The sequence below is a fragment of the Oryctolagus cuniculus genome, chromosome 5 (assembly GCF_964237555.1).
Source record: "Oryctolagus cuniculus chromosome 5, mOryCun1.1, whole genome shotgun sequence".
In the NCBI taxonomy this organism is placed as follows: domain Eukaryota; kingdom Metazoa; phylum Chordata; class Mammalia; order Lagomorpha; family Leporidae; genus Oryctolagus; species Oryctolagus cuniculus.
This window is the reverse complement of record NC_091436.1, coordinates 53,111,476-53,136,628: the sequence shown is the minus strand read 5'-3', so window position 1 is coordinate 53,136,628 and position 25,153 is coordinate 53,111,476. Positions and strand designations below refer to the sequence as shown.

General features: G+C 43.2%; 2 protein-coding genes across 4 annotated transcripts in view; one reads left to right on the top strand and one right to left on the bottom strand.

Annotated features, from left to right (window-relative positions):
• Positions 1 to 1,029: 1,029 nt before the first annotated feature.
• VGLL2 (vestigial like family member 2) lies at positions 1,030 to 21,981 on the top strand. The gene is made up of 5 exons (XM_070073676.1): positions 1,030 to 1,345; positions 3,671 to 3,980; positions 5,894 to 6,415; positions 7,556 to 11,471; positions 21,752 to 21,981. Exons 1-4 carry the CDS (start codon positions 1,265 to 1,267, stop codon positions 7,597 to 7,599), a joined length of 957 nt encoding a protein of 318 aa, XP_069929777.1. The 5' UTR covers positions 1,030 to 1,264; the 3' UTR covers positions 7,600 to 11,471; positions 21,752 to 21,981.
• Positions 7,833 to 25,153, bottom strand: part of ROS1 (ROS proto-oncogene 1, receptor tyrosine kinase) — a 176,889-nt gene continuing 159,568 nt past the window's right edge. For all 3 annotated transcript variants that reach the window (XM_070073675.1, XM_070073674.1, XM_051855385.2), the window contains one exon: positions 7,833 to 24,006. In XM_070073675.1, coding sequence (XP_069929776.1) covers positions 23,693 to 24,006 — 314 coding nt within the window. In that variant the 3' untranslated portion in view covers positions 7,833 to 23,692. The remainder of the gene's footprint in view (positions 24,007 to 25,153) is intronic.

The following is a 25,153-nucleotide window of genomic DNA, read 5'->3' as shown; positions in this document are numbered from 1 at the left end:
GGACTTGGGGAGGCCTCAGAGCGTCGCAGCCTGGAGGTCGGAGCCAGCACCGCTGTCAGGCTGTGCTTTTCACAGACGGAGGGCGTGTTCCATCAACTCGCTACAATGAAACGGAACATCGCTACTTATACTGCCTGCTAAAGTTGCAGCAAAAGTTGCCCGCGCTTTCTAGAATTCCTCTTCTTAGAACCAGCGAGTCTTTGTCCTAAAAAGTTACCCAGACAGTAAAGGACGCCGGCGAAGAAGACCCCCGGCCCCGGGGAAGGGAGGCCTACGGGGCTGGGAATGCCCTCCAGACTCCTCGAAAGCAGCTCACACCGGCAGCCGCCAAAAGAGGGGCGTGATCTCCATCGACCGAACAGATTCGGGTGGAGGGTATCGGACAGAAAGGGGCAGGATTCAACGTTACAGGGGCAGAAGGGATGGCCCAAGACAGCAGAACTGGAATGTGGGAGCAGGGGATGAGAGGGCGGGGGGCTTGGGGACGCAGAGCGGGTGGAGCGACAGCGGAGGTTATGGGCTTCAGCCTCCGCAATTCGCCGCTGACGAGCTAGCTCCAGCCTGCATGCAATTCCCCGACTCCGTTGACAGACTGTCGGCGACGACCTGGACCCACTAGGAGGTTGCAGGGACAGCGCTGTCCGGCTCCACGCTACGCTAGGAACCGAGAGAGCAGAATCTGCTCCACTGGCCACTCCACTCCGCAGCGTGGAGCTGGCGCTCCCCCACGAGCTCTTCCCCAGCTTTCCCCCTCTCCGTGTGAAAGCCCCAATTCCTTTCCGTGTGAGAGCCCCGTCTCCTCTTAGTCCAGGAAATTCCTTCTCGCAGTGTGAAGCCTCGGCACCCTGGGACCCAGGGTTGCTTCAGGGGAGCCCCTGGAAACACGCGCGCGCCCACTGGGGCCCACGTCCCTCGCTCCCCATTGGCCCCCAGCTCCCCGCCTCCCACCCCCACCACCGCCTCCCCCTGTGAGGCCCCCGAGTGGCGTCAGCACGCCCGCAGGGCGTGGGGTTTAAATGTCCACTAGCGGGAGCCCAGGCGCTCCTGTCCCCGCGCACAGTCGGGGCTAGAATTGCAGGAGTAGGAGGGGAGCGAGCCAGCGGGGTCCCGAGCTGCGGAGCGCGCTGCCCCTCGCCGCGCCGCCCCTCGCCACGCCGCCGATGCCTCCGGAGCCGCGACCCAAGCGCCGCCCATGCAGCATCCCTGAGCTCTGCCGAGCGGGAGTTGATGAAAAATCACTTAACCGTCTCCACTGCGGGGAGCCATGAGCTGTCTGGATGTTATGTACCAAGTATACGGTCCTCCGCAGCCTTACTTCGCAGCCGCCTACACCCCTTACCACCAGGTACGTTGTCCACTCGGTCGAGACCGGGACCTCGGGGAACGGTGGTTCAGCTCCCGGTGGTGCTGGGACACCGCTGAAGTCCAGGGTCCGCCTCGCCTCCGCGCGTCCTGGGCGTCCGACCAGCGGCGAGCGCCGCCCGGATGCGGGGATTGCCCGCGCTGCCTCGCGGTTGGTTGTGCAATTAGCTAACCCCTCTAGCTCGCCCGTTTACTCTCTCGGGAAAGCAGCTAAGCCCTGCTAATGTGCGCCCGGGTCTTCCCCTGTAATCATCAGACGAGGCAGCACGGGCTGGATTTCTAGTTCGAGACTGTCAGACTCCAAATCTGGTGCCGTGGTGTAGAGCTGTGGGCAGGGCTCATGCAGGGAAGGCAAAACTTTGGTCCCCCGAATGAAAGTAACAACCACCACCACAAAAGCAAAGACCAGTCTCTGTCTTTTTGTCTGAGGCCCAAAAGACCGAGTGTCCTCATCTCTAAGTTTATCTCAGGAAGAATTTCTTCCGTTTCAGTTCTCAGGAGATCACGCCGACTAATTCCAGAACCAGCGAACGCCGTTACAAAGAGCAACCACTCAGAATGCGTTGGTTTTGTAATATCTTCAAACTTCTACTAGGGTGCGATTGATCCAGCAGAGGCAAGCTCCTTTCTGGAGCCTATGTAGCTGAATCCAGCAGCCTCGCCTTCAACAAACTCATTTTTTAAGAGGCCGTTTAACCCCGATTCTGCAAACTCTTCATTTTCAATTAATTCCCCCAATTTTCCTTTTCTTTGGGCTGCGTTTAGCCTAATAGTTTTTTTCTTCCATTTCCTCAGCTGACATAGCAAAGAAACTGAGGATAGTAGTCCAGGGAAGAACAAAATACACTCTCCGGGCACTTAGAGACCAGGTTGGAAAGGGAGGGTCTGGACTCAAGCCTTGGAGAAAACTGAAAGACGCCCCAACCCCAAGGTTGCTGAATATACCAATTTTGTTTGCAGATTCAGAATATCTGCTCAGAAATTTCCTGATATGTTAATTATGAAATGAGTAGGTGTTGCTTTTTGGTTTTTTTTTTGTTGTTTGTTTGTTTGTTTGTTTGTTTCCTCTCCCTCTTTAAAGACTTTCAAACCTAGGGTTTTTGTAGTCTCAATGTTAATTTTTAGAACAGGTAGGAAAGTGGCATTTCGGAAATGGTGATATTGCTAAATAACTGGAATCTTTTGGCTCCAGCCTCTGAGATGAGCTCCTTCCCAGGATGAGACTGTTGCAAAGAGGAGAGGGGTAGGTTGGTTTCTCCTCCCAGAATCTGGACCAATCTATTGCATTAAGATGTCTCTGTTCATTCTATGGCTGCAGACCCCTCAAGACCATCTCTGCCTGCAGAATGCTTTGTTTATCCTGAAGAGCTGTTCTCAGCAGTTGCACTTGGTTTTTAAAAACACATCAGACAGCACAATTTACCCAACCTCATGGCCAAAATGTTAACCTTCTGCATCATTTTACTGTTTTTTTTTCCTCCATATGTGTTAAGAAGTTGAGAGTGGAAATTATGTTCATTGATTCTTCATTACTTCAAAGAAGATCTGTCTAAATATTGAGACAGACTTTATAATGCATGGTTTGGTGGTGACCAAATATCAATTTACTTTGATTAAAGTGTACTAGATTTCCCAAGTCATGAGATTATTCCACATTTTTACCACGGGGTTCATTCTAAATGGGACTGTTTCAAACTGTCCGTGGCAGCTCTTCGTTTACATTCCTGGTTTCATGGAGTGGATTTGTGAGTGTGTGTGTGTGTGTGTGTGTGTGTGTACATGCGCGCACACGAGCACGCTATCGTAAGAATGCTAATACTGCATCTTCTGCTTCTGCCCTGGATTCTCAGACAGGGAACAGTCAGGCCTTAACTGGACTTGGATGCCCTTTACCTCTGGAGCCTGGTTTTTTAAAGATATCTGCTCAGCCCAGCTCTGAGGTCAAATTCACTTGTAACCTGGTTGCTTAGGTGTCTTCTGGGACCTTCATCCTGATATTTTAGGAGGATTTCCCAGCAGTGCAGCAGCAACTCCAGGAAGGCAGAGAACCAGACAGAGATGGCAGTCTTCCTCTAAGGAAGATGCACCTACTCTGCCCTCTCCACGCCTTGCTCAAGGGCAGCTTTATGGCCCTTCTGATTGTGTGGCCCCGCATTGCTGCTTTTATCGACAGAGGGCACAGGGCTTAAGCACAGAGGCCAATTTTCCTGTGGATACCGTAGGGATCAAGATGAGGGAGTTGGGTCTAAATCCAATTTGCTGCATCTTTCAAAACTGACATCTGTATTCTTTCTCTCTCTCTAAGCAGAAACTAGCCTATTACTCCAAAATGCAGGAAGCCCAGGAGTGCAACGCCAGCCCCAGCAGCAGTGGCAGTGCCAGCTCCTCTTTTTCCAGCCAAACCCCAGCCAGTATAAAAGAGGAAGAAGGCAGCCCAGAGAAAGAGCGCCCACCAGAGGCAGAGTACATCAACTCCCGCTGCGTCCTCTTCACTTATTTCCAGGGGGACATCAGCTCTGTGGTGGATGAACATTTTAGCAGGGCCCTGAGCCAGCCTAGCAGCTACTCCCCAAGCTGTACCAGCAGCAAAACACCAAGAAGCTCTGGGCCCTGGCGAGGTGAGTATGGGACCCTACTGGGAAGGGCAGTGGAGGGTCCTCTCAGCAGGCGCTCTCTCTAGGAAGGCACAAGAATACGCAGCTTGAATCACCCTTGGTTTCTGAGAAGGGTGAGGATGAACATTGAGGAAGGGTAAGGGAGATGGGGGAAGCTGCAGAGCAGAGCACTGACCTGGGAACAAACACAAGCCCTGGAATTGGAAGGCCTGGGTGTGTATGTTGGCTCCACCAGCTTCTAGCAAGATGACCTTGGACAAGTCTCTTAACCTTTTTGAGGTCACTCTATTTACTGATCTCTAAAATTAGAATAACACTTGTCCTCCTTACTATCCTTAGAGAAGGTTGTGAGAATCAAACATTAAGAAAAAAAAAATGTATGTAAGTGTGCTGTGGAAATGGGAGGTTTCCAGTGCCCTCCCAAACCAGAGGGTGGAGGACTTTAACCACTCACAAGTTACCAGGCATTTTCCCAATTCTGAAAACTTGCCCAGAGCAAAAGGCTCTAAGCCCCCTCCCACCGGCAACTGAAACCTACTAGAGACTGTTTTCCAAAACTGACCTGTGCCTTCTGCACATTCCAATTACTTGGGAAATCTGGAAACAGAAAGTGTCATCCAATAGGCTAGTAAAACAAAGGAACAGCCAAAACATTCCAAGACTTTTCCCAAAACACACTCTGTCTTTATTTTCTTATGGTCTCCACAAGGCACTCTTTGCTGTACTCTAGCATGGAACAACAATTTCGAAGTTCTGGACAAGTCAATGAACTCCCCCTTCCATTCGGAAATCTCAACTTCTATTAATCACCAACAAAATCGGGGGGGGGGGGCACATTTAGAAATCTTTCTCACAAAGCCTGGCTTTTTGATGTGTACCCAGCCGAGAAATCAAGACTTTGGCTTAAAAAAAAAAAAGACAAATTTTCATTTGTCGCTTAGAGGAAATGATAACCCTCACTCTTAATTAAGTCTAGCAGTTTGCACAACTCTTGCCCTTAAACAAGATCCAAAAGCATTCGTTTTAATTGCAATCTTTTTTCTTTATATTTAACCTAAATATTTTATAGGAAAACTGTTTAACACTTAGAAAGCATTTGCAAAACTCATTTTTTAATTCCCTAGGATGTGGTGTAAATGCCTTCCCCAGAGAAGGTGCTCAATAGAGATTCCTTGAAGTAAAGATCTTTCCCTCGCTAGGAAAAGCAACGAATTTGATCTAAATGTTCTCTTAAAATCCTCTATGATACTAAGGGGCAGCAGCGATACTGGCAATTATCAAGTTCTTTTTTCCATGCAGAAAGTTCGTTGATTAGAACTTTGCATAAAAGACCTGCCCCTTCAGGTCCTTCTGTGTACAGCTGCCCTTTTCCTAAATCTAATTTACTCTTTCGCTGGAGTTCTTGGGTATCTAGAAAGAAAACTAATAATAGCAAGACTTCGAAATATGCCGGTGGCCTTCCAGTCTCTCTGAGGCCTTAGAGGGGCACGTTTTCCCGAGCCAGGCGGGTTGGAACGAGCGAGGGGGCAGAGAGCTCTAGGCGGCCAAGACTTGGGAAGAGGTATCTTTAGCTGGAGGAGAGCGAGGGCACCGCCGGGGAAATGTAGGCCGTGTGTCTGCCGAGCCCGGGGGAGTCGCCGTGCGCTCAAACTTGTGCTGCAGAGGCGGGTTCTCCGCTCTTCCTCTGCTGGGGTTTCTGCATTGAGGACGCGTCTGCGAGCTCGAAGTACAGGAATCTCCTCCCAGGGGCTCCCGGAAGCCTCTTTTGCACCTTGCTTTCGCAGACTGCAGCCCCTAAGAAGGAGCTGGCCCCGCGCGTTCGGCTCTAGGGCCGTGTGGGTCGGAGTCCCGACGGGCAGCTCCGGAGGTGACGCGCTTCTGTCTTCCTTTTCTCCTCTTCGCCTTGCCGGACCCAGACGGTTCCTTCCCGATGAGCCAGCGCAGCTTCCCAGCCTCCTTCTGGAACAGCGCGTACCAGGCGCCGGTGCCCGCGCCACTGGGCAGTTCTCTGGCCGCTGCGCACTCCGAGCTGCCCTTCGCCGCCGCCGACCCCTACTCGCCCGCGGCGCTGCACAGCCACCTGCACCAGGGTGCAGCCGAGCCCTGGCACCACGCGCACCCGCACCACGCGCATCCACACCACTCCTACGCGCTGGGCGGCGCCCTCGGCGCCCAGGCCGCCGCCTACCCGCGGCCAGCCGCCGTGCATGAGGTCTACGCGCCACACTTTGATCCGCGCTACGGGCCGCTGCTGATGCCCGCCGCCTCGGGGCGCCCAGCCCGCCTCGCCCCAGCCCCGGCGCCCGCGCCCGGCAGCCCACCCTGCGAGCTCACAGCCAAGGGCGAGTCGACCGGCGCCGCATGGGCCGCGCCCGGGGGCCCCTTCGCAAGCCCCGCCGGGGACGTGGCCCAGGGTCTGAGCCTCAGCGTGGACTCAGGTAAGCGGAGGAGGGAGTTTGGCCTCCCCGGGGCCTCTGCGGCCACGGTCTGACCCCGGCTTGAGCCTCGGACCCCCTTAGCTCTCTTGGAAACCCCCGGGAGTCTGTGGCCAAAGGTGTGCCGGGCGTGGTGGTTTCAGCTGATGCCAGAGAGGTATGAGAAAGTTGGACCTTGCCCTAACCTGGCTGGTAAACCTTAGAGAAGACGTTAAATAAATAAAACTGCGGACAGGGTCTAGCTCTGTGCTGTCCTATGCTGTAGCCACTAGCTGTTGATATGTGGCCAGGGCGGCTTAAGATGCACTGCCTGTATGAAAAATGTATTTCTAAAACTCTGTGCAAAAAAAAAAAAGTGAGGTTCATCTCGTTCATATCTTTGTTTTGATTACAAATCGAACTATCTCCAACACATTGCCCTTCGAATTCATTAGGGTCAGTCAATATATTCTTAAAGTTAAATCTCACCTGTTTCTTTTTACTTTTTTTCAATGTGGTTTCTAGAAAATTTGCAATTAAAGCCTGTGGCTCCTGTTGTATTTTTCTGTTGGACAGCGCTGATCTAGAGTTGCTGCTGGGAGTGTCATTTTAAACCCTATATGACTTTAGGGGTCTTGCCACCTGGTGACAGATAAAAAGGAAAGAAAAATATGTGACTCCAGATTAAAGGGGTCTCTTCAAAATGTAAAAGTGAAAGAATATGCTTTTAACAATAATGTTAACTATCTGAGTTGATTTTGAATGGTGCATCCAAATAAGGATTTCCCTTTTTTTAAAGGCTTTTTGTTTTTTTCGTTTTTTTCTTTCTCACTTTCCTTTATTTTTAGGGCAAACGAAAATAGTTACATAGTAAATGCAGGAATTGACTTACTGTAGTCTTGCCCCTCCCCCCTTCCCTCAGGTGAAGATTTGACTTCTGTTTGCTTTGCTTTTACTGTCACTCACTTGCCCCTTAGATGAAATCTGTGACTGTCACAATGTAACTACGGTGTGTGTCTTTCTCTTCCCTTAAACATCTATGCCTTTCCTCCCCACCCCTTCTTTCTCCCTCTTTTTCTCTTCCCCCATCTCTCTCTGTCTCTTTCTCTGTCTCCCTCTCTCTCTGTCTCTGTCTCTCCCCCCTCCCCTTGTCTCTATTTACAGGTTTGCAGCCTCAGGACAAAAGCAAGGATGTGTACTGGTTTTAGACAGCCCAGCTTCTTCCCTGTAGGTCACTGCATAGTGCGATTGGTGACGCTCAGAGCTGAAATGGAGTGGGTTTGTAACGGCTTCTGATCTTGGTTTACAGCTCGTCGCTATTCCCTCTGTGGTGCACCCCTTCTGAGCTGATCTGCTGACCCAGGGTTTCCCCTTCCCTTTCCCTTCTCACCAGCCATGGAGGTGCAACATCTGTGCCTCTCACTTCGTGGATGAGGACACAGGGGAAGGCAGAGACTTCACATTTCTCCGTGTGGTGGGAAAACCAAAAACCACATCTTCAGAAATTTCATCTCAAATTAACTCCTCTTACCAAAAGAGCAGATCCAAAGAGAGAATTGTGTCTAAGGACTTTTGGCCAAATCACTGGAAGGAACTATTTATGGTGAGATGACTTGGTCAGGTCGTATGACATCATACGCTTTCTTGGACAGGGGGAAAGCAAAAAAGACTTTTCGGTGTGAATATTTTTTATGCTGATGTGAATTTTTTCATTAGGTAGTGTGACCATAGCACTACTGATGTCATTATCCTCAGATTTTAAAAATTTGTATATGCATCAAAAATTGTAGTAGAGAAGTAAAAAGAATCCAGTTCCTTCTTCCTCACTGCTCAGCCTTCAGCTCCCTTCCTGCCCCACCCGACACCCACTCCAGACACAAAGACACACTTTTTCCTTTGGACTATGAACATGGAAGCCTCCATCTGAATGTCAGTGGCAAGTGACTTATCTGCAGCCACCTGCCCAAGTCTTATTGAAATGCAGCTGTTGCAGGACAACTGTTTAAAACTCCAGAAATACACCGACCAAGGTGGCACTTCCCAGTATTTGGCAGAACAATTGGAACTGCACTGGATACATTTTACATACATGTGTGTGTTTGTGTGTGTGTACATAGATATCATCTTTTTTTACAAGGAACATTTCACAAGGAAAGACGAAACCCTTCTCTTCCTTCTCTTGCACAAGTTCTGTCCCTCCTTCTATCCTGTGGATGAAAAAAGACAACAAGAAATCCTAACTGTCTCCATGGAGAATAACTAAGAATCACTACGAGGGGAAGAAATGTTCATGGAGTCTGCAGTACCCCGAATATCTTTGTCCATCTCCATGGCTGTGATTTGGTCACTTTAGTATTGGGACAGGGGAAGGGGTCTAAGCATGGGCAAAGCTGAAGGTGATGAGGAAGAAATGAACATTAAGAATATTAAAGATACCTGTTTACTATGAGTTCACAGTGTTGTTTCATAAAAGTAAACAAATGTCTGTTTTTCTCTAGTGGAATAAAGGAGAGTAGAGATATATACATATGTGTGTATATATACATATGTATATGTATGTATGGTATGTATATATTTGTTTGCCCAGAATGTTTGCTATGCTGTGGAGTCAGCTAACCCCTTTCTTACCGTTATCAACTCTAGGCATGAGAAGTTAAGTATCTCCCTCTGTTTTACAGATGACAAAATCATGGCCCATGGAAGCCAAAGGCATTCAGCAAGTTAGAAGCAGAGGTGGTACACAAAGCACTACCTGTAGATCCTTGGGTCAGATACAGATCCATTAATTTCCAAATGGGAATCACTGTTAACATCTTAAATTTTAGGTTCTAAAGGCAGCCGAGTCATCAGTTAAAACTGTTTCTGGAATATTAGTTATTTTATATTTTTAAAAATAGTCTAAGAAACCAAACTTCTAACTAGACAGGAAGAAGGAGGAAGAGGAGGAGGAAGAGGAGAGAGCAAGGGATAAAGAAATTGATGGCTTTTCTATTTGTTTTCTGTTGATACCAAAGTTATTTGTGTTCTTTCACTAATACACCCTGGAGAGACATTTTGTGTCATGCTCAATTTACCTTGGTACATTGTTGAAGTATCAAAATGTTAGCCTAATCTTGACCTTCATTATAATATGAGAAGCAAATATAATTCGTCTTGGATAATAATATTGAGAGTAGGAAGCAGTTAAAGGAACCTACTCAGAACATGAGCTTGTCAGAGTCACCTGTCTCCCTTTCCATCATTTGGGAGCATGTGAAGTAAATATCACCACAAAAATGATATTTTAGTTCTTGTTCAGATATATTATGACTATGATTTTGCTGCCTGAGATGTGGTAGCAATAATAATAGCGAATGTTAATTGTTTATCATGCACCAGGCACTACTCTGAAAGTGTTACATAAAAGTTAATTCATTTCAGCCTCAAAAACATTTCTATGTGGGACTCATTATGATGATCATCTTACCCAGGAGAAAACTGAGGCACACAGAGGAGAAATCACTGCCCAGTCATAAACCTTATAAATGGCAGAGCCGAGATGCAAACCCAGGCAGCTCAGACACAGGAGCTGCCCTACTACCCACCTCAATAACTGCATTTCCGGTTCTGATTTGTTTCTTTGCTTCCAAATTTAGGCTTATTTTTTCCTCCACAACAGATGAATACAAAGGGAAAAAGAAACAGCAAAGTGAACACTGACATTTTATGGGACTCAGAGAACCCCAAATATCAAAGGAATGTCATAGAAAGTTGTCCAAACTCCATCAAATGCCACTGCCTTTAGACCAGCCCGATGCATATCTCCATTTGTCTCCAGAAGGGAATTAATGTTACTTCTGCTATTAATTCATTTAACCATTTAACAGCCTTCACTGCTCTGAAGTTCTTCACACCCAAACCTAATCAAGCCCAGTGAGAGCTGCCCTGAAGTTTGGACATGGAAGCAATGACTAAAATTAACTTTGGACTTCTCTGTGGATTTTTTTAATCCATGTTCCACTGGCATGGATCACTGGTGTCTACAAGCATAAATATAATGCATTAAATCCCAGTACAGTTTTCAGAATTTACTGCCAAACATGCTGTGTGAGCTAAAAGCATAACAGTGTATTCTCTGCTAGACATCTTTGGAGTATTTCCTAGTGGAAGAGATCTTTACCTGTGCTCCACCTATGTTAGCACTCACGAGATCTGTGGTCAGAACTCACAGGGAGCATTTTCCCAGCCACGAGGTTCTAATTACTGAAATCTCTCTCCTAAGCCACATCTGACCTGAATATCAGGTTGCTGGTGAGGAGACTCATTCACTGGAACTGGCCTTATGCAGTCCTGAACAGACCGTCCAGTCTGCTGAAACAGTCCAAGCTCCTGCCACCTGGCACGTATGACCTACAAAATCACAGCATTTCTCTCCATTTTATACCTACCTAAGGCAGAAGTACAAGATGATTTACAAGCTACAATGATTTGATTCTGTGTAATAAGTACGTCAAAGAGAACTTTAGTGAACCAATAGCCCTGGTATGCTTGAGGACCCCAGTCTTAACAGAAACTTCCAAGCCTGTCTTGCTAATATTGGTGAGACCACGTAGAGCCAAACAAAGTACTAAGAATTGAGAAAAGGGTGTTCAAGGAAATGAGGGACAACATGAGAAAAGGGTCCATGACATACACATGCATGACCTGATTGAGGGTCTGAAAAATTAGATTCCCCTGTAATCATACCCATTGGCAACTTGTGTCCTCTTCACCCACAGCTTTCCCTTTGCACTTGGCCTAAGCCGAGGAAGAGGTGATGAAAAGGGGAGAGACGGCTCTCCACCAGCAAGTAATCCTTTTGCCCGTTGCCCTCTGGCTGAGAACTCAGTCACCCAGCTACAGGGAATTCTATCTGTTCTTCTGCTTGAGTTTAAAGGGAGTTGCCATCCCTTCTCGTTTCCCCTTTGAAGTTCTATTTCAATGCATGGCAATGCGTAGCAATGACTTAACATTGATTTGGGCCTGAATGGGAGGCAGGGTAGAAATGGTGGGTGTTAGAATGCAGATTCCCTGACTGGAAGCTTCTCTGACCACTCTTTGGGTAAGTACTGTATTTTCTGTGCCCCCTTGCAGCTGGGGGAAATTACTCCTAAGGTAACTTTAATTTCCATTGTGTTTTGAATTACAAAACCTGCATATTTGTGAGGCACCCAGATATAGCCTATCAAAACAAAAAAAAAGTTCTTATTTTACACACTTAGTGATCGGTTACTTTATTTAAAAAATAAAACTTAGAAAATGGCTTTCCATATAAATGCCATTTTCAGAAATTTCATTTTTAATGTAATTATTAGAGGATGTCAAAGCATGGAAGAAGAATTTTTTAAATCAAAAGACCTCAAAGATATACAATATTAAAAAAAAATGAGTCCTCTATAGAATTTAATAGTTTGTTGACTGTTTGCATGCAAATAATTCATAGCTTGATTGTACTTGTCAAAGTCTTTGTATATTCTAGTCTTCCTTGGTAAAATTTTAGGATTTAGTATATATATTCCTAAAGTCTGGAGTAAAGGAATAAATGTCCTAAAGACAGTATCATTACAGTTGCTGTTTGTATGTAACTGAAGTGACATTTACATTAGCATTCCGGTTAAGCAAACACAAATTTTAATACTGGCTCTTCTTCATCTCCCACACATTAGTAAAACTCTACGTACAAGTAAAATATTTACACAATATAATCTATTTACCCACAAATATAACCTACTCCCCAATACACACACACACACACACACACACACAAATATGCAGTCCTAAAGAGAAATCAGAGACAACATGCCCTGAGACAGGCACAGACACAAATGATTATTCTCACTTGACCAACTGTACCACCCTTTCCTTGTATTTCACTCCAGGCCCAGAGGGCTGGATCAGGAAAGAGACACTTGATAGCTGCTGTTTCCGTGGTTGAAATATTTGTGAAGTTAGCGCATAATCTGAAAGCAGAAGCTAATAAATTATAGAGTGCTAATTGGAGCTGGAGTGGAACTGTCAATCATGTTTTCCTAAACAGAGAGACCCTCATAACCTAAAAAGGCAAGGCAGTCTCCCAGAAGAGCTCCCAGTTGTTTCCAGCGGTGACCTTCGAACCTCATATCCAGGCAAAGCATGGCCACTGACTGGTTGACAGAGGTGATTCCACTACTCCAACTTAGTGTCAAGAAATGAATTTTCTTTTAAGGGAAAAGAGCAAAATATTTTGCTGAAGAAAGTATGTTTATCCTTTGATAAACTTACAAGAATAATTATTGCTTTGGTAAAACATGAATTATCTTAGAACAAGTTAACTCAAAAAGAAAAACCTAAAATCTTCTACAACAGAATGTTAGATCTACCTCAAATTCCAGTATTTCTATGAGCTTTCCAATTTACTCTTAGGAAGCTAAAACTCCTGTAAAACAAAATTAAGACATCCAAGGTTCCTTTGCCTACTTAGAATTCAGTTGATGGAAAAATATCAGCAGCATGTTTCTTATTTCTTTGTTTTGTTCTTAATAAGTTCAAATTTTAAATAACTCCCAGTGTTTCAAAACAGCTAAAGTGGTTTTACTCAAACTATTCTTTTGTAATAATTATTTCCACTCCCCATCAAAAATGAATACATGAATAAGTATGTGAGAGATCTTTAGAAACTTTCTGGAAAGCATGTATTATGAAAACACTACATAGATTTCAAAAAAGTTTGCACTAAAATAAACTTATGTTTTTCATTCCATTTTTCTGCAAATTTTCTGAAATGCTGTTCTGTAATTATGATTACCAATAAGAAATTCAGGTGATAGGTAGGCTATACTTCAGAAAACCAAAGAATTAAGAGATTTTCATTCCCACTCAATATTTGCTCCACCATAATGATATAGTTACCAATTATCAATATTTAGTTTTTGAATACATTAATCTCCATCTGTATTTATATTTATATCTGAATGCATTAATCTATATATTTAGAACTAGGAAAATATCCCATTTAACTTGTAATTTAAATCTTCTGTACTAGAGTACTTCAAATAATAATTTTCACTCTGAAATAAAATTAAAAACACTTTGGGGAAACAACATCTATGATTGATCATCAAGGGGAATTCATGAACTCCTTTCTTTTTCTTCTAATTTTCTAACTACAGCCTTGCCCTTATTTTCTTTTTAAGATTTTTTATTTATTTGAAAGGCAGAGTTACAGAGAGACAGAGGCAGAGAGAGAGAGAGAGAGAGTCCATCCACTGGTTTACTCCCCAAATGGCCATAATGGCCTGAGTTGGGCCAATCCAAAGCCAGGAGCTTCTTTCTGGTCTTCCATGTGGATGCAGGGGCCCAAGCACTTGGGCCACCTACTGCTTTCCTAGACCATAGCAGAGAGCTGGACTGGAAGAGGAGCAACTTGCTTCCATGTAAGATGCTGGCACTACAGGCAGTAGTTTTACCCACTGCACCACAGTGCCAGCCCCTTGCCTTTTCTTTTTCTTCTTTTTTTTTTTTTTTTTTTTTGCCAGGCAGAGTTAGACAGTGAGAGAGAGAGACAAAGGTCTTCCTTCTGTTGGTTCACCCCCCAAATGGCCACTACAGCCGGCATGCTGCGCCAATCTGAAGCCAGGAGCCAGATGCTTCCTCCTGGTCTCCCATACGGGTGCAGGGCCCAAGCACTCGGGCCATCCTCCACTGCCTTCCTGGGCCACACAGAGAGTTGGAATGGAAGAGGAGCAACCGGGACAGAACTGGCGCCCCAACCGGGACTAGAACCCGGAGTGCCGGCGCCGCAGGCGGAGGATAAGCCTAGTGAGCCACTGCTCCTTGCTCTTATTTTTGACAGCTGTATTAGCCACCTTGTGCCATTAATGGAATTACCAAGAAATGAGATGAAGAACAAATAAAATGATTTCTTGTTGTTAGTTATTTTTATAAGGTAGATAAAGGCCTATTTCTTTTTTCTTTTTCTAGTATGTGTTACCTAGGGTGTAATTAATACTAGGAAGCAGCTGAATATTTTTTCCTATTATAGGATTTTCCCCTCTGTCTGCTATTTCTTGATACTTTTGGTAGCACGACATAAAGGTACTGTGTTGCTATCATCATCCCACCTTCCCTTTGTGTGAAATCCCGTTTCTGCCTGAAGCAGTTTCTTCTCTGAAAACTAAAACAACACCTTGACAGATTTTGACAAAAAACATAAAGAAGAGAGCGTATGATATTTGCTCTTCCTTGTTCAAAGACTTGCTTCAAAAAGCACATTCTTGACTTATGTTTTTTTAAAGGAATAAGAAAAAGGTCTGGAGAAATAGACGCACATGCTGAGGAAAAAAACTCATGGAATTGTATTCAGTTGAAACTGGTAAGATGGAAAATTATTTCCAACTGTATACAGAACAGTTACAAACTATTGAACTAGTGAATTTAAAAATGATGATATTAAGCACCATCATCTCATGTTGAAACTTGGGATATCTGATCATTTGATGTTGAAGAACTGGTGGCAATATGAGTAGGACTGAAAATTCCAGAAATTCACCAGGGGATACTCCCATTGTCCCTTTTTGCTTGAGATACAAAATGCACCATTAAGTAAAACATAAAAGTAAACGCTTTATGCTTCACAAGCATAATACACAAAGCTTCTTCAAAATGCTCATGGAAAATGTGTATTTTGGTAAAAAGAAAAAACTGTGCCTGGATTTCAAAATTCTTTTGCACCAAAATGAATGTATACTTTAATTTCATTCTCCAAAAACTTTCTTTGCCCATTATATTTGAGCAGATCTAGATGTCAGCTGATATAGGTTTAGGATCTTAGGACAATGAGGTATAAAGTAGAACTACCAATGAATTTTCCTGTGTCACAAAACACCAATAAGGAAGGACAAGACATGAAATGTTAAAATTTGGGGCTGGCACTGTGGCATAGCAGGTAAAGCTGCCACTTGCAGTGTTGGCATCCTATATGGGTTCCAATTCAAGTCCTGGCTGCTCCACTTCTAATTTAACTCTCAGCTATGGCCTGGGAAAACAGTAGAAGATGGCCCAAGTCCTTGGGCCCCTGCAACCACTTGTGAAACCCAGAAGAAGCTCCTGGATCCTGGCTTTGGATCAGCAACAACTCCAGCCATTGCAGCCAGTTGGGGAGTGAACCAGCAGATGGAAGACCTCTCTCTCTGTCTCTCTCTCTCTCTCTCTCTCTGCCTTTGCCTCTCTTTAACTCTGCCTTTCAAATAAATAAATAAATGTTTAAAAATGTTTTTTCAGATTATAAAAGCTTCTGAATACATTTTAGCGTTATTTTAGAGTGCATATTTTTTCATAATTTCTTTTATAGAAGAGATTTCTAATTTGACTTCAATTATACTTTGTTTATTTTCCTTTCCTATGCTATAAACAGAAACATTCTAAAAGCAACAAAAAGCAAACACTTTGTATGCCATCTTTTAGCTTCTTTATCTACTTTTTGTGCTTTCTCTTCCTATGTATTCTTATCACTGAAGTTCCAGCTCTGTTTTCTCAGGTTTCAGGAAGATGTCAAGCCCACCCTTGAGTAAGTTCTTAGCCCAGTAGTACACAATCTAGAAATTACCAGAGTACCTGAACACAACCTCTGTGTGGCTATCCTTGGGTTAGAGCAGTCTGCATTGCTTTCTCTTATGTTCCATAGAAAGTCTTTATACAGTACTCCCACCATACTAGAAAACCTTCATCCTCTCTGCACTCTTACCCTCTGTACCTTTTTCAAAGTCCTCTTCTATGAAGGCTTTTCTCCACACCATACCACAGTGAGTGGTCCCATCTTTTGGAAAATCTGTCCACCTGTTGTGTATGCCACTTACTTGGTACATATTGTTTAACAACAGTATCTTGTGACATAAGTTCAAGATTTAAGAGGTTGCAGTACTAAAGATGAACCATTCATACCTGACATTATCTTATTTACTCTTAACTAGATATTAAGTGCTTTGAATAGGCGTCACAAACTATTGTGAAAGAAACCTAAATAGCCGCATTAAAATATTTTATTTTGTGCAAGAAAAAAAATTTTAAATGTATTTATTTACTTGAAAGGCTGAGTTACAGAGAGGCAGAGGCAGAGAGAGAGAAAGAGGTTTTCTATTCTGTGGTTCACTATCCAACTGACCGTAACAGCTGAAGCTCGGCTGATCCGAAGCCAGGAGCCAGGAGCTTCTTCTGGATCTCCCACGCAGGTGCAGGGGCCCAAGCATGTGGGCCATCTTCTGCTTTCCCAGGCCATAGCAGAGAGCTGGCTCAGAAGTGGAGCAGCCAAGACTCAAACCGGCATCCATATAGGATGCTGGCACTGCAGGAGGTAGCCTTATCCACCAGGCCACAGCACCAGCCACCGTGAGAAAATTTTAAAATATATAGGTTGATCTGAAGTTTGGAGTACAAGTCAGGAAAAGGAAAGATTTCTGGAGGTCTGTTTAAGTGAAGAAAACCCTCTTATTTGAAGGAGTGGAGAGAGACTGTGGCACATCTAGTCATAGCCAGTTAGTGTCAAATATCCTTTCCCTGCACTTGCGTCCTGAGCTTCAATCTCTGTCTTGTGCTCATGGATGCCACTTCAACAAATATCCTTTTCTCTTCCTTCATCAATTTTCCCTTTGTCTCAGATCATTTCCAATAAAACCGAAAACTGTCTCTACTCATCTCCTCCAATCACTACTTACTTCCCTGCTCTCTTAAAAGGCAAAACATCTTAAATCTTACTCTGTCCAATTACATTTCCTTTTTGTATTGCATCCTCTCTAATTTAACTTCTCTTACACCAACACTTACTTATCAAAGCTATATGGTTGAGCCTGGAGATCAATTATCAGTAGTTTTCACCCAATAAAATGATATAGCTCTTTGGGTCCTTTGACAAGCAGATGCCAGGAAACCTGCCACACATGTGAGGTCTTATTGATACAGTCTAGCAAATACACTACATTGAGCAGAACAACTGTGTTGGGGACTACTCTGGTTTCTCATGGTACTCTAGAGTTATTCTCCAGGATATAGCCAGTTTCTGCAGGAGCCCTGGTGAATTGAATGGAGACATGATACAAACTGGGAACCTTGAAACCTTTAAATCTTTCCACCTTTCATGGTGTCAATAATTGCTATCCTCAGGGATTCAGTGTTGATTTTGGTTTATTATTTTGGCTGGAAGAAGAGAAGAGAGTTTCAGATTTTTCCACCTGGCCTTCCACAGTATGATATATTTTACTCTACAGGCCCAGAATCCAATAAGAGAGTCACTCCCAGCTGAAACAAAAAAAGTGTCAATTACAGAGTGGGTGGAACTGTGGGCCTAGTGGGTGTGTTGTAGGTTATACTTCAGCCAGAAGGCAACTTAATACCTGGCCGCATAAACCCCACCCTAACAGAGAGGCCGTGATGAGGTTTCTGGATACCAATGTTGACTCCAATTGTCAAATATCTGGGAATTCCCCCTCTCCCAGTGGACAGTCACCAGAGTAATGACCACAGTGCCCCATGGAGGACTCATGGGTAGCGAGCATAGCTGCATTGGTATTGCAGCATCATTCCACTATGGATCTATCCACATCTTCAGTCAGTGAGGCAGGTGTGAAAATTAATTCAGACCTGAGAACTTGGCAAGGATCATGATTTTAATTGGCCACCTTGCTCGTTCATTTTTTCCATTGCAATGGTTAATTTTAGGTATTAACTTGACTGTATCAACAAATATTTGGATATTCTAGGTATGTGTGTGAGGTTGTTTCTGTAAGACAGTGGCGTTTGAATCTATGGACTTAGTAAAGATGATCCATTCTAACCCAATTTGGCTGAGGAACTGGCTAGAACAAAAATGCAGAGGAAGGATCATATATTCTCTCTCCCCTAGAGCTGGAATATTCATATACTTCACTTTTGAACATCAGAACTCCAAATTCTTTGGCCATCTGACTGTGTGACTTGCATTAGTAGTCCTCCAGGTTCTCAGGCCTTCAACCTTGGAATGAGAGTTGCACCACTGGCTTCTCTGGTTCTCAGGCCTTGACTAAGCTACACTGCTCGCTTCTCCAGACCCCAAGCTTGCAGAGAGTATGTTGTGGGAATGCTTAACCTCCATAATCATGTGAGCAAATTTCCTAATAAATCCCTTATCTGTAAATCTATCATCTATCTGTCTGTCCTGTTGGTTCCCTTTTCTCTGAAAAGCCCTAAATCATATAGCCTTCTACTAATTGTGGATGGTGAGGACTGGCTACCCATCTATTTTGCCCTAAGCAACATGCTTTGTTAACTAGCTCCACAACTGAGATGAAATCCCTTTGGCTGCCTCTCTGTCATCATCCCTGGCTTCTGGTGGTTGTATGTAATCATCTGGCCTCTATTATTTCAAAACTGTGTCAAGCTCATGGATGTTAACAAATCCAGCTCTGGAAACACCCACTCCTGCCTGCAGAAGAGGCCATCACTGAGCTTCTTTGTGATGTTTAGTCAGTGATCCTCTCATCAGCACACTCCTGATGACCTCAGTGAATAGGACACCCATGTCAGGATTATCCCTTCCCTCAGTCTTTTTATTCCTTCTTTTACCTTCTGATGGGAAAACCCAACATGGGCCTTTATTTTCTCCTGGATTCTTAGACCACCCTACGCACATGTTTACTGCTCTTCCAGGATATTAAATCTCATGTTCCAGGAAGTCTCACCCAGTGAATGAATTTTACTTATCTAGTCTGACTTTACTTTGGTCCGACATCTTCAGAACATAATACCAACATGACTCACGTGGCTCCCATCAGGACTTATCAGCTAATCCTTGGGGCTCCTTTGGTATATACTGTCTTTCCTTTTATATCAGACCCACCATGTCACTAGTCATGTTATTCTGGGATTTAACTGTGGTTGTTGACTTGGCAGTCAGGAAAGAGATAGTTGAAGCTCCTAAGAAGTCCTCTATTTGCTGGTCATCTCCCATATCTTCCTCTACAGAGAAAGTGCTAGTTCTTACTTTGGAGGTATAAGCCACTTCTACATACTCTGAGGGATCAGAAGGATATTCTGAGCCAGAATTTGGAGACATTTATCCAAGTAATCACATCCTGTGTTTCAGGATTTCTGCTTTTCTCAACAGACTTGCCTTGGCTGGGCATTTAAACGTCTTGAGTTCAGCTATGAAGTACTACATTTGATCCTCAGTGTATGCATATTCTTGTTCTTTATTATGATTTTCTCCCCCTAACAAGAAAGCTGGACTATAACCTGCATCAAGGCAGAAAGTTTGCTTTGCTTATTGCTATATTCCTAGCACCTATAATAGTGCTTGCTGCATAGCAAACACTCAAAAAGTATTTATTGAATGAATGAATACTGTGTGGATCTACAAATGATCGATAAAATGTAGTATATCCATCCTATAGGATTTTTATGCAGGCATTAGAAACAAGTCTGAAGAATATTCAGTGATGAGAAGGACAGCTTATATAATGTTAAATAGGAAAAAAAAAAAAACAAGAATATACACCTAGAACTCTTCAAGTCATAAAACTCATACTGCAGGGGGAAAACTGGTAGGAAATATCCTAAAATGCTTACAACATAGTTTGGAGGTGTGTTTTGGCCCCTTAATTCTTCCAGTTATATATTAAGACGCCTGGAAGATAGGGATAGGTCATCTAACTGAGACTCCTTGCAGCCCTGACCAACTGCAAACAGAAAACCTGCACAGGCTTCCTTTTACCAAGCAACGAAAAGTCAAGAGCATGCTAACATTTACCCTACATCCCTAGAGGTCATTTTGAGGCTAAAGGATGAGTTTAGATAGAGGAAAAACTAAAAATGATTTAAAAAAAAATTACCTCCTTTAGCATATGTTCACAGTCATATCAAGAGCTTCCAAAGTGTAACCCTCACCTAAATCTGGTCTGAACTTCAAAGCAGCCCTCAACATCTGTAATCTTCCTATTTAGGTCTCATATAACTCAGAATTGAAAGAAACAACTTGAGTCCCTTTGGCATTACACCACTTTCCTGGCAACCTCTGTGTGATCCACAGGCTGGGACTTGTTCTGAAATGTGTTAGGAAAAGATTATGATAAAGTCAACCATCAATCCATTCAACACAGATGCCCAGTTTGGCTTAGAGAATATACAAAATGGATGCACGATACCTCCCTATCTTCAGGAAGCTTACACTTTTTTGATTAGGTAAAACATATAGGAAAAGAATGGAAATATAGTGCCAGTTATTGCCCAATGAGATGTAAAGATAATAAGGGTAACAGGAATTCTGGGAGGGAAGAGAGTTAAAGTTAGGGACAGGCCTTTCCAGAAAGTTGGAATATGAGCTGACCCTAAAGGATAAGTGGGATTTAGATAAACAGAAAATAGGTGAGGAGTTCCCAACAGGTGAGAGAAAGCCAATACGGAGAAGCATTGCACAGTCCTGGGCCCAGAACCAGGCTCTTTCCTCAAAAGTATTTTACCAAAGAACCTCAGTTTTGAATCATACCAACATGCCAATTTTATCTATGTAATCTTTGTTCAATTAGCAATGTTGAACCATTTTCATTTGCAACACTCATAAATATTTTTCTATGTATTATTTCTTTTGCTGAAGAATTTTAAATGAAGGTTAGAGTTATGTAAACTTTTACCAATATAGCTTCTACTTCAGTGAGTCATTCTTTCTTTCAGCTCTAATATTCCCAGGACATATTTAACAGATTAAAAAAAGGTCACTATGATTTTGTTCTTCTGTTAATTTTTAGTGAATGACACATTTAAACAAATGCCATTTTTTAACCATTGCTAGTTATTAAAATATTAATCACAAAATCTAATTTGTCCAGAATTAACCATCATTTGTAGAATTACAACTACAGATTTAATCGATTGATTATATTTTATCTACAACACACTTTACATGCGATATTTTTAGCCCCTATCTATTCTATTTTTGCATTGAATATTTCTACCACTATTATTATTTAAAAGACTGCTAATTTACACTTATTTCTTAGCTAACATATGAGAATTTTGATAGTTGGTCCTCTAAGATATCATTGCTCTATTGTCCAAATTGTAATGCAATTATATTATACTGCAAATTCAATTGCTCATAACACTTCATATCCCTTTTTATGTATTCTAAAATGAAGGTCCATGACACTGGCAGAGTAAAAACCTGATTGCAAGCAAAAGAAATTGACTCTGGCTGATTTTAAAAAAAAGTTTTTATTAAAAGATTATGGAGGGGGGGCGGCGCTGTGGCACAGTGAGTTAAAACCCTGAAGTGGCAGCATCCCATATGGGTGCTGGTTCTAGTCCTGGCTGTTCCTCTTCTGATCCAGCTCTCTGCTATAGCCTGAGAAGGCAGTAGAAGATGGCCCAAGTCCTTGGGCCCCTGCACCCACGTGGGAGACCCGGAAGAAGCTCCTGGCTCCTGGCTTCGGATCAGCACAGCTCCAGCCATTGCAGCCATCTGGGGAGTGAACCAACGGATGGAAGAGTGCTCTCTCTCTCTCTCTCTCTGCCTATCCTCTCTCTGTGTAACTCTGAATTTCAAATAAATAAAATAAGTCTTTAAAAAAAAAGATTATGGGGGTAACTGCAGAATCCCACGGAAGGCTTGAGAACCAGACTCAGGGTCTTCGGAGCTAGAGTCCACAGCAGTGGCAATGAGTGGACAACAGAATCAGTCCAGTCTTGTACCCCAGCTGCCAGAGACAGTAAACTCCAGCCTCACTCTGCAGACTCTCCTGGCCCCAGACACTGAATGCCACCTCCAACAACCCTGCTGTGCCAGAAGCCAGACTTGCCACTGCTACCGCCATCACCAGGGATGATTTGTGGTAGCCCTACCGCTTTGTATACTTAGCTCACAAACAGAAACCTGGGGTGGGTGATGCTGAGATATGTGGGTAGAATCATGTACCTGCCTTCTTGTTGCAAGAGACCCTGGGGAAGGGACTAGAATACAGTTGCCACCCGGAAGAAAAAGGTGGAAGAATTCTCTAACATGAGAAGGGGCTTCAAACCCCGGGCTACAAGAAATAATGACAAATGCCCATGAACAGGTCAAAAGATAACAGAAAATAACCTGCCATGTTCAGTGGAACACCAGATGTGGCAGAGGGGCCACAAGTCCTGGAGCATATCTTGGGGGCCACAGAATGGATCTACTCATTTCTCTATGTACCTCACCATTCAGCTAGTCACCCTTGCACATTAGCAGATAGTGGGCAAATTAAAAGATTAACCTAATTATACATGAGCCTCTTCCATGGTGGTTTCTAGTGAATGTTATGACCCAAAATGTTGCTCCTGTATACTACACCTAAGTAACACACAGAATGGTTAAATTAATGTTGCTGTTAGAGCTCTTCAGATGTTATGATTTAAAGGGTAACGGTGAAAGAAAAAAATATTGTCAGTCTTTCTGTGGAAAAAAATTAAAAATAATTCTCATTTAGGAATTTATTATTTCATATGCTTTTAAAATTTGCATGGCTCGAGTTAACAATGTACTCATAATCACTTTCATATTTAAAAATTATAGATTTAATCTTAAGTATTTTATGTATAAAATAGATACTGCAAATAAACACAATCTTTACACTATTAATTTTCTTAATCATAATTTACATATCACACATGATTTTTTATTGCAGAATGCTAAACTTCAGTCTTAGAGATCATGTTCCTAGTTTCAATATGACTGAAGCCGCTTCTAAAATATGAAATATTTGACAGTCATGATTAAAGAAACTGTTTTATTGTAGTAATAGCTTTCCTTTGATTTCTCAGGCTACAAGTGCTGGTTCCTTTTGTATGGATAGAACCCATTCATCATTTCTTCAGTCCCCTCTGGGATCGTCTGGACCTCAGTCTGCCCCCTGAACACACTGCTTAGCCCCTTCCTCTAGATCCCTGGACAGACCTACTTCTGTCTCTTTCCATCTGCCCAAGATGTTTGTACAATGGTGCAGACTGATAGGTGAGCAATGGCTTAAAGGCCTTCACAGGGGAGGGAAGCAGTGTTTCCCTTCCAGACTTAAAGTCTCCCCAGGCTTTCCATATGCTGAGTGGTTCACCTCGCAACTCTACTGAAGGTTAGGCTGTTAGTATGAAGACTGTTACAGCTGAAACCCAGCAGCTCTCAGGACCAAGATTGGAATTCAGGAACTTGACAATGTTGATGCACAGTCATATACCATGACAGCATCTGTCATTCTACTCAAATTTTACTTCAGTGACTATGTAATGGGAGTATTCATCGCAACTCGTGTTTCCCAAACAGCATTCTTAATCAGACCCATCTCCATACACACTGTGAGTGAGACAGGCATAGTTCAGGCCTTCAGCCTTGCCAGGAGGGCAGTAAGCCACTTGTTTTTCTTGGCAGAAATCTCTGTCTGCATGTGGTTCCTTCTCTTCTTTCCTCATACCACAAGATTCAGATTCCTTGGAGCCTAGAGGACCCTCTGAGTTTTCTTCCCTTTGGCTGCATTCTGTAGCAAGTACCATATAGTTTAGTCCTTCTTGGTTTTTGGTTTCCATTAAAGCAATTGGCCTGACATCATCATCTGAACTCAAACAAATCATGCTGACATCTTCACCTGTAGAAAAATATGAACATTATTCTAGCATTCATTTAATTTTGTTTACTTGTAACAATACAGTGAAGGCTGTATGAGAATTATAGTAGCATCAGCTGCATACATTTGTTCAGTAAATGTCTATGAAGATTTTCCAAGTGCTGGGAATACAAAGATAAACCAGACAAGTGCCTGTCTTGAGGCTGTATGAGTTCAGTAGGCAAGCAGACACAATCCTGGAGAAGGTGTGCTGGCATCACAAAGATAATTAACTCTGTGTCAACCAATGGAATAAGCCATGGTCTTTGTGATAAAAATTAAGTGGCCCTAGGATGGCCCATTTTGTCAAAAATGCCCTTTGAATCTGCTACTGTGTCTGAAATAGCTACCTTTCAGAATGTATCCATTTAAATGTAGTGACTTGTGACTAGTGACATTGATTTCTAAGATAATGTTCTATTGAATGCTTACTACATGCCAGGCTGTGTTCTACATGTTGGTGATACAACAATGAGTGAAACAAAGTTGTTGCTCTTTTGAATTTATATTCTAACCAGGGCAGACACACAGTTAACTAGTAGGAAACTAAACCTGTGGTATTCATAAACACTACAGGGGAAAAATCGGCAGAGTAGGAGGGAAGAGAATAATGGAGGTGGAAGGATGCCACTATCTTAGATAGGATATCAGCAAAATTCTCTTTAATAAGGCGAAGTTTGAGCAGAGACACCAATTAAGTGAGGGGATCCCCTATATGGGTATCTTAGAAAGAACATTCAGGGGAGAGAGAATAACAAAAACAAGGATTCCAAGGCAGGAAATTTCTTGTGTAGATTGAGGAACAGCCAGGCAGCCAACATGACTGGTCTTGTTCAGCTATATCTCTGGGATAAGTATCAAGAAACCAGTAACACTAATTGACAAATAAGCTTAAACGAGCGTGCTTATGCTGGCAAATGACTGGTAGGAAATGGGTATAAGCCTAGCAGTATTTCTAAAATAAACTTTTAGTTTTAGAATAGTTTTACGCTTACAAAAGAAAATTTATGAAGTAGTACAGTTTCCATATACCCCATACTCAGCTTCCTCTACTATTAACATCTTATGTTGGTATAAAATATTTGTCACAAATAATGAGCCATATCCGGCTTTCCCTATTTTTTTTTTA